The sequence below is a fragment of the Cornus florida genome, unplaced genomic scaffold, assembly GCF_030987335.1.
Source record: "Cornus florida cultivar Cherokee Brave unplaced genomic scaffold, ASM3098733v1 CherokeeBrave_3.0.0_Hap2_Chr09, whole genome shotgun sequence".
NCBI lineage: Eukaryota > Viridiplantae > Streptophyta > Magnoliopsida > Cornales > Cornaceae > Cornus > Cornus florida.
The window spans coordinates 44,369,712-44,380,105 of record NW_026775579.1 but is presented as its reverse complement, the minus strand read 5'-3'; the positions used below and the strand labels follow the sequence as shown (position 1 = coordinate 44,380,105).

The 10,394-nt window shown below is 32.9% G+C and overlaps 1 protein-coding gene across 1 annotated transcript in view; it reads left to right on the top strand.

Annotated features, from left to right (window-relative positions):
- Window positions 1-2,209: 2,209 nt before the first annotated feature.
- LOC132273780 (mitogen-activated protein kinase kinase kinase 1-like) overlaps window positions 2,210-10,394 on the top strand; it is a 36,677-nt gene continuing 28,492 nt past the window's right edge. Inside the window, exons 1-4 of the mRNA XM_059774840.1 lie at window positions 2,210-3,558; window positions 6,892-6,976; window positions 7,089-7,151; window positions 8,605-8,762. Coding sequence (XP_059630823.1) covers window positions 2,540-3,558; window positions 6,892-6,976; window positions 7,089-7,151; window positions 8,605-8,762 — 1,325 coding nt within the window. The 5' untranslated portion in view covers window positions 2,210-2,539. The remainder of the gene's footprint in view (window positions 3,559-6,891; window positions 6,977-7,088; window positions 7,152-8,604; window positions 8,763-10,394) is intronic.

Sequence of the window (10,394 nt, the reverse complement as noted above, 5' to 3'; positions counted from 1 at the left end):
GTACTCGAATTTATTATATAAAGGAAAGGAAAAAGATTTTTTTTTAAGTGAAAAAGAAAGAAGAATGAATTTTTTTTTTTTAAGTGAAATGGAAAGGAGTAGGATGTTTTAAGTGAATTACTGTTGTCCTTTTCCAGATTTGTATTTGTGGTTTAGAAAATCAGAGACTCTTTAACGTATGGGATCAAAATTCTCTTTTGCGCATCAGTCAAGCATCTTGATATAAGATTATAACGTTATTTTTAAGACTTTGGTATATTTGTTTTATTTTATATAAGACAAAAAGTGTAAAATGTATTGATAGAGTGTCGGGAACGTGTGTGTCTCCCAAACATTTTAAATAATAAACCCGGAATTTTCACGTAATATCTTGTGATTGCGTGGATGAAAAGTAAACTATATTTTAAATTACAATCAATCGTCAGAAGTTTTTTACTATTAAAACTCAATTAAATATTTATAAAATCCATTAAATTTACCACATATTCTATGACGTAAAAGAGTTTTGGCTGCAAGATGATTTATTTAGCTTTTATTATGTTATTATTCCCTCCATTCCATACTAGATGAGTATTTTGTGAGGGAGTATCTTTTTAATCCATAAGAAATATAAATTTTCTATAATGTGAATAATTAAAATAGTTTGTGAAATAAATATTTTTTGAGAGAACAAAATAATATATCAATGATTTTTAACATTAAATTTTCTTGATTCCCATTCAAATAAGAAATCTTATAAATTGGATTATTTTTTATACCATGTCTTTTCAAAATGAAAGTGAAATTCGTGGGCTTGTGTTTTCATTTTCGTTGTACTCGAATTTATTATATAAAGGAAAGGAAAAGATTTTTTTAAGTGAAAAAGAAAGGAGAATGATTTTTTTTTTTTTTTTTTTTTTAAGTGAAAAGGAAAGGAGTAGGATGGTTTAAGTGAATTACTGTTGTCCTTTTCCAGATTTGTATTTGTGGTTTAGAAAATCAGACACTCTTTAACGTATGGGATCAAAATTCGTTAAGCATCTTGATATAAGATTATAACGTTATTTTCAAGACTTTGGTATATTTGTTTTATTTTATATAAGACAGAAAGTGTAAAATGTATTGATATAGTGTTGGGAATGTGTGGTGTCTGCCAAACATTTTAAATAATAAAATTATTTTTAAATAATACACATGGCTTGAAGTATTAAACATGTGTTTATGAGTATTCATGGAGTGTCCGTGTTCAATACAGACACTACATTTTATAAAATTATCTGTGCTTCTTAGATGCCATATTATAAATTCGTGGAAATCTCTTAAAGAATTTTTTTTTTTTTTTTAATGAATGAATGCAAACCAAAGAGCAACTCATAATTTAGCAATATGTTGGAGAGAATGAAATTCTTTGTCTAGAATTGATATCGGTGATATTTTGAAAGTTGCATAATGTAAATTTTCAATAAGTCTGTAATTATTGACAAAAAAAAAAAATGCTCATAATAAATTTGGAATCATTATTTTAAAAATAAAAATAGATACATAGTAACGATCAATGTCCATTCCTATACCCATGTCCTATTACGAGGAATAAAATAAAAAATGTGTTGAGATGGTAGAGTGATTAATAATTTTGATTTTAAAAATCGATATAATTTTGAACAGAGAACTATTGAGGATTTGAAACCACCCATGTCATTTTACTAGTTAAATATATATATTTTAAATTTATTATTTTGCCCATATGTAAAAGGGAATGACTCAACTATCCCAACTAACCAAGCTAGAAAAAAAAAAGAAAAAGATTAGACATAAAAGAGTTGAAAAAAAAATCAATGTCTGAAATTAAAATTAAAATTGAAAAAAAATTCGAAAGCAGCGGCGAAAGAATGTAAATTTTAATGTTTAATCGTAAAAAATATAGATAAATATATGAAGGCAGAATGCTTATAGTAAATTTTGAATCATTATTTAGAAAATAAACGCAGGCAGTTACAGATACTCACAGTATTCACTCCTATAATAATAATAATAATAAAAATAGATTAGATACAAATGAGTTAGAATTAAAAAAATTCTAACTCTTCAATTAAAATTATGCTTAAAAATACAGTAATAATAATAAAATTGGAATTTTTTTTAAAAGAAAATTCATGAAGGCAAAATGCCCATTATTTAAAAAACTAAAAATAGTCCCGCGGAATATTCCAAGTCATCCTCCACTTGGCACCGCGTTTTCTCTCTCCTCCCGACACCGTTTATCAGTCTTCCCCCGGTCTCCCTCTCTCTCTTCGTTCAACCATTTCAACTCCATTTGGTTTCTTGCAAGCAGCACACACAACATACCCTAAAACCTCACCAAAATCACAGTGGGGAGAGAAGCTAGAGAGAGAAACCAGTCAAACCACCTTCTCCATTTCTCCCTTGCCAAATCACTTCCATCATTACCTTGTTCAAATTCAACAGTCAAAGAAATAAGATAGAGAAAGCTCGATTCTGCTCAATTTTTCTACTTCTATGATTGATCGGTTGTGGCAGAGGTAGATGGATCGAGCTCTCAATGAATCGCATACAACGATTTTTCACTCATAGCGAGAATCGCAAAGGCATGGACTCGAAGCAGAAGCAGAAGCAGAAGCGGAAGGGGCCGAAGCTCGAGCGCCGAAACGCCCTCAAGAACATAGACTACGAGGCGTCTTCGGAGGACGCGTCGTCTCGTCGGACTCGGTCGCTCGATATATATTCGGCCAATGATCGGTCTAGCTTCAGAATTGGAGGAGCCGAAGGTGAGGTTGATAGAGTTTGCCGGAGCATAGGGCTTTCGGGACCGGACGATTTTGGGATACCGTTGGCGGCGTGGGAGTCGAGGACGGTCCGGTCTTCGTCGGATCTTCTGCCGAGGTCTCGGTTGCACCTACTGGACGGCGGGATGGTAGATTCACCTCTTCCACAACTGGAGGATGTAGATTCCAGTGGATTATCAGATCGGTTTGAAGATAGTGTGAGGGTTAGTGATGCAATTGAGGGGCAAATTGAGTCTATTGAGTTGAATGATTCTGAATTGTTAAATAGTGTACGAGACAGTGTTAGGGTTTGTGATATTAGTGAGGATCGGATTGAGCAGGGGGAGTCTTCTCGTGGCGACAGTGGTGGCGGCGGAGGAATTAGGGGTATTAGACCGCCTGTTCTTGCTCCTCCACCAGCATTTTCGCGACGGGTTATAGATGACGCGTTCTCTACAGCCTCTACTTGGGATATTGTAGTATCTCTTGCTCCAAATGATGATAAAGGTTCGTCTTTCGTGGTTCGTGGACGGTACAGTTCTTCTGATGATGAAGAAGCTGTTGAAGAGATTGATGAGGGAGAGGAGGAGGAGGACGAGGAGGTAATTGGGGTGAGACTGGGAGAGACTGTTGTTCTTTCTGAATCTTGTTCGTTCACTACCACTTCAAATGATGATGATTCTTCTAGCACTGACATTTCGCCAAATGGTAGAATCAGACGTAATATCACAAAATGGCAAAAGGGGAGCCTTCTGGGACGTGGGTCGTTCGGAGCCGTATATGAAGGAATTGCCGAGTAAGTGCTATTCATATTATTATCTTGATCTCATGCCCATAGAAACCTTAATTACCGTTTGTGTTAGTTGTTTTTCAAAGTCCACAATCCAATTTTTTCTCTAAATCCAGTCTGATGCTAATGTTGTTAAACAGTAATTAGGTGTATCACGATATACCAGTTGAACAATCACCTCAATGCATCCCCTCAAATTGAGGATTGGCAACGTGGTCAATTTCTCATGATCATGCAGTCAACTTTTCAAAAATATATAACCAACTAATCAATTTGGATACAAAATATATTTAATTAATTTATTTTTATTTTTTAAAAAGTAAGCAGGCATCATATGCCCTCATGATAAAATGATGGCATAGTGTGCTCCACCTTTATTGAATTTATGTGTTATCATAAATATAAAGCCTTGATGGGCTTCCCGTGAAGCTGCTATGGCGATTGGAGACCAAAGTGGCCATAAGTGCCACACCACAAATGGAGCACCATCTTCATTGATATAAGACCAGCAAGAAATGGCAGACTTCTTGTAGCATATATGCACGAAGAAACAACTAAAGAACTCCTATATCCAATATTGAAATCAGAAGCAACTGAAAAGCTTCTTGATGAGACCACAAGACAAACAGATAGTACAAAATATGATTGATACAAGGTACAAGTTTACTGATTGAGGTGGGTCACATAAAAGAGGCAAATTTCAGTGGCCATACCGTTGTAGTGATGAAGGTTAAGCAATCAAAAGGGTTTAGCTCATAACAAATATAGGAACTGTATTAGCATGCTATTATTCTCATTAAAGCAATAAGCCATTTGAGAAGGTATCTAGTTGCTATTCTACGAAATCTGAAGTAGCATAAGGAAAACTAGATCATTTTTGCCTAGTTCATCTAAGTTAGACTGGCCTTTGTATGGAATATTGTGAATATTGTTTGCAAGGTGATAGTTGACACATAACAAAAAAAATTTGAACTTTACTAAGGAGACTGCTGTTTTCTCTGCATCTTCTATCTTTTCAATTTCTCTTACCAAAAAAAAAAAAAAAAATTGTTTAGAAATGAAAATCCTCTTTTGCGCAACACTAAATCCTGATATATGATTATAATGTTATTTTTGAAGTTTGTCGTGTATTTGTTTTATATAAGACAAAGAGTGTAAGATGTGTTGATAGAGTGTCCGGAATGTGTGGTGTCCCCAAACATCCGAAATAATAAAATTATTTTTAAATAATGGACATAGCCGTGAAGTATCGAACATGTGTTTACAAGTATTCATGGAGTGTCAGTGTTCGATGACCCTACATTTCATAAAATTGTCTGTGCTTCTTAGATGCTATATCATACATTCGTGGAAACCCCTGGAAGAACATTTTTTTTGTTAATAAATGAAGTCAAACCAAAGAGCAACTCATAATTTAGCAATATGTTTGAGAATGAAATCCATCGTTTAGAATTGAAATGAATGCAAACCAAAGAGCAACTCATAATTTAGCAATATGTTTGAGGGAATGAAATCTATCGTTTAGAATTGAAATTGGTGAAATTTTGAAAGTTGCAGCCAATGCATAAAGAATGTAAATTTTCAATAAGTCTATAATGTCAAAAGGTAAAAAAGAAAATTATTGACACAAAAATGCTCATTATAGATATTAAATCATTATTTAAAAAATAAAAATAGATACATAGTGACAATCAATATCCATTCCTATACCCATGTCCTATTACGAGGAATAAAATAAAAATTGTGTTGAGATGGTAGAGTGATTAATAATTCTGATTTTAAAAATCGATATAATTTTGAACAAAGAAATATTGAGAATTTGAAACCATCTATGTCATTTTACTAGTTAAACAAATTTTTTTTTATTTATTATTTTGCCCATATGTAAAGGGGATGACTCAACTATCCCACCTAACCAAGCTAGAAAAAAAAAAAATTAGACATAAAAGAGTTGAAAAAAATAAAAATCAATGTCTGAAATTGAAATTAAAATTGAAAAAAAATTCGAAAGCTGCCGTGAAAGAATGTAAATTTTAATGTTTAAAGGTCAAAAAAAATAAAATCATGAAGGCAGAATGCTTATAGTAAATTTTGAATCATTATTTAGAAAATAAACGCAGGCAGTTACAGATACTCACAGTATTCACTCCTATTATAATAGTAATAATAATAAAATAGACTAGATATAAATGAGTTGAATTAAAAAAATTCTGAGTCTTGAATTAAAATTATGCTAAAAAATACAGTAATAGTAATAAAATTGGATTTTTTTTTTGAAAGAAAATTCATGAAGGCAAAATGCCCATTATTTAAAAAACTAAAAACAGTCCCGCGGAATAATCCAAGTCATCCTCCACTTGGCACCGCATTTTCTCTCTCCTCCCGACACCGTTTATCAGTCTTCCCCCGGTCTCTCTCTCTCTCTCTTCGTTCAACCATTTCGCAACACTAAATCACAGTTGGATCCCACTTTAAAGCAAAATGTTATATTCCTTAAACCATCACCTTCGCAAACCATCAACTGAATATGGAGCACCATCTTCATTGATATAAGAACAGCAAGAAATGGCAGACTTGTTGTAGCATATATGCACGAAGAAACAGCTAAAGAACTCCTATATCCAATATTGAAATCAGAAGCAACTGAAAAGCTTCTTGATGAGACCACAAGACAAACAGATTGCACAAAATATGATTGATAGGAGGTACAAGTTCACTGATTGAGGTGGAGCACATAAAAGAGGCAAATTTCAGTGGCCATACCGTTGTAGTGATGAAGGTTTAGCAATCAAAAGGGTTTAGCTCATAGCAAATATAGGAACTGTATTAGCATGCTATTATTCTCATTAAAGCAAATAGCCATTTGAGAAGGTATCTAATTGCTATTCTGCGAAATCTGAAGTAGCATAAAGAAAACTAGTTTGTTGTGGAGAACAATTAGATCATTTTTGCCTAGTTCATCTAAGTTAGACTGGCCTTTGTATGGAATATTGTGAATATTGTTGCGAGGTGATAGTTGACACATAACAAAAACAATTTGAACTTTACTAAGGAGACTGGTGTTTTCTCTGCATCTTCTATCTTTTCAATATCTCTTACCAAAAAAAAAAAAAAAAGTGGAAAAATCTTTTCATATGTTTGTAGCTTTATTTCATGTAAGTCTGTTTATTATGGAATTTATGTTTGTTTGGTCGATGCTAAATTCTAAATTTTCTCCATATCTCACTTATATATATAAATAAATGTTCTCCATTTCTCATAATCAGAAACACGTTTGTTTGTTCTGATTTGTGCATGTACTTTGTTGAACATTATTTTTTGTTACTGCTTTTCTTGCAGAGATGGATTCTTTTTTGCTTTGAAGGAAGTTTCTTTGCTTGATCAAGGAGACCTGGGAAGGCAAAGTATATACCAACTTGAACAGGTGAGTCAGCCTGAAGTTTCGTTCGATTGTACATTGTCTAATATGTGTTCCTGTATTGGTAACGTTTTCCTGCCAAGATTCTATTTTTCTTATCCCTTGTTTACTCTTTCAGGAGATTGCTCTTCTAAGTCAGTTTGAACATGAAAACATAGTTCGGTATTATGGTACAGAGAAGGTAATACTCTCGCACTTTTCATGTTGGCTGTTATTCGACTATCTCTCACATTTCCTTGTCCTTCGTATACAAAAAGAAAAATGAAAAAGATACTAGTTAATTGAGAACACTTATTTATTTATTTGTTTAAGTTTTTGTACATGTACTCCTTTCACAATGATGCTTCTACTGTGAAGTCCTGGCACTCTTTTCCTTTATTGTAAAGTTGATTTCGGATGTATAGAAATATTTTCCAACAAATTGTTTTCTCAATTTTGTGTTACTCAAAATACTGGAGAGTAGGACAACAGTTTTTATCCATGTTTTACTTTCACTTCTGTCGGGTTGTATTCGAGAGTGCCTTTTACCATTTTTTTTTCTCTCTCTCCTCCTCCAGAGGTATATTGTGGAAGTTGGAGAGATGCCGAGTTGGGCATTTCTCTCATTTAGAATTTTAATTACTTCCTGATTAGTTTTCCAATAACTTTAGATATGTAATTGAGCACACTTATATAAAATGATCTAAATATATATATGAATTTGTAATTTCACAATCATCTATGTAGCTGTGTTCCTATGCCAAGGTTTGTGGAGTTATCATGTTGGGCACCTTTGTTTATGTCACACAGTGGACTAATGCTACCGTCCATAGTTCGTAGGTTTCTTGTCAACAAAATAAAGACAATATATAAAAGTTCTAGGCACCACTATGACCTGGAATAAGGACACTACACATGGATACGACGATGACAAATTCTTAAAAAATAGGATACGAATAAGGTGGACACTATTATATTTATGTTTTATGAACATAGATATTTGTAAAAATCTCTCTCTCTCTCTATGTGTCCATGGATAGTTTTAAAGAATAATTGTTTAAGTTATATATATTGTTATTAACATTTCTTAATAAAATATTATGACAAATAAGATGAGCATTTCTTTATAAAATATAATGACAAATAAGATGAGCGTTGAGAGTTATTTTGCATGGATAAATTTTTATATATATATCAATTCTTCTTAAATAAATTTTAAACTTTTCTTAACAATTGTACTATGATATTATTCTTGTAAAATTCACATTTGTTCTGAAGTATCAGAGGAATTGTTCGACGTGTCACGTATCTGAGAAGTTTTGGGTACAGGTTAGAAATAAAAATATACTTAAGATTATGAATGGTTTTAGTAAGTATCGGACAGGTAGCGAGTATTCGAGTAGTGTTAGTGTCCGACACTGACACGATACTGAATGTCACCCATATAGAAGTATCTGTGCTTCACTTATCATAAAAAAGAAAAAAAGAAAAGAAAAAGAAAAAAGTATCTGTGCTTCACAGCCTGGCTGGCAACCTACCTAGCTAAGTGCATTGCCTGATGCATCAACTGGATTCTCCGGATTATGTTCTTCCATGGTCTCCCGTAAATAAATTTCTTATCAACTACGTCATATGTTTGTTGGTTGCTTTTGCAGGATGATTCAAATCTATACATCTTTCTGGAGCTGGTGACAAAAGGTTCCCTTTTAAATCTCTATCAAACATATATTCTACAAGATTCCCAAGTTTCTGGATATACAAGGCAGATCCTGCATGGTTTGAAGTACCTGCATGAGCGAAATGTGATTCACAGGTGATAAAACTGAATCTATAATGCCAGTCTAAGTTATATCTGTTTTTTGTGATCTCCAGATCGTCTGCTTTGGTGTTCTTGATCTTTCCTCATGTGAATTGTAGTCTTTAAAACATGTCTGTCTTATTATGTCTACATGCTCCATTCTCTCCCAGACAGAAAATTGGTTTCTTTTATTGCGGGAGTTCTGTCATTTAAATATTCAGTTTCTGCTTTACCTTTGCAAGGGGTTTCTCAAATTGTAAAATGATGGATTTAATACACAGACATTACTTATCGCATCTTCTTTCTCAGCCCATGTGATACCCCTTGATTCTACGGGTGATCAAGTCCGAGCACAAATCCGAGGGATATCAAACAATTAAAGTATATAATCGAACATAGAATACAAAATGAATTAAGAATAAATAAATAATCTGAAAGAAACTAAATAATAAAATCCTCCATTAATAAATCTAATAAAATAATTCTCCAAACATATCCAAATCCTCTGATACCAGTAACTTTATAGATTACAACTCGGGAATCCATCATGTGGACCCCTTATCCAAAACCTAACTGAAACTGAAATAAAACAGAATCCAAATACTAAAACACAAAGAAGAAATCCTACGTAGAGTCGGAAGAGTGAATAGACTGTTTCTGCTCAGCACGAACAATGTCTAAGTCTAGAACTGACGAACACCTGAAAAATAATGGTGGGTCAGGCCCACAAATAAGTTCTAATCTACTACATCCCAAACAGAGACCCGATGCACGTATACATTCTAGTTAACTCAACAATAACTAATTTTTGTTTTGATAAGTCTCAACAATAACTAATATAGTCCGTATATATATACACACACACACACTAAGGAACCTCACTAGACTATAGGGTTATCTCAACCTGAATAGTAGGCAACATGCAAAACGCACATATAGTGGGCATGAGTACCTAGACCTACCAGGGCATACAATCCACCATATCTAGCTACACATCCCTGGCAATATACGCACCCTAACTACTGATCCTGAGGCTCTAGCTCATATCATGACATAAAATTATATATATAAAATCCGTCCTATCTAACCATAAAAGTAAACTATCCATCCATATATTTCAATGGTGTGCTATCCAACTGTTTCGTTAACCTGACACAAATAAGTAAGACTTAACTCTATGGTTAATCTGTTCCTTTATAAGTATAAATAGGTAGGACTTAACTATTCTCTTAATCCATCCCTATTATGCCCTCATCCCTTGAAATGATGCATTAATCCATAAAATCCATAATTGATGCAAAACAAGTTATTATTCATCAAATATTCCGGAATTAAGCATAATCAAAATTAGTTAAATATGTGATTATATTATACTATCAACAACGATTAAGATCATATACGCATCCTTACAATTGCTAAATAAATTTAAGCAATTAATTTCTCCATTAACAACATGTAAGTTCATTTAAATTCCATAACCTAACCAAATAAAGATTTCCAATCCAAGGATGATGCAAATAATATTTACATCTAATAATCCAAAATAAACATGATATAAATCATACATACATTCTTTGCATTTAATTGAGCAAAAATAACAATTCTAAGTAGCATGCATTTAATTTATATCATAAGAAATTAACATGT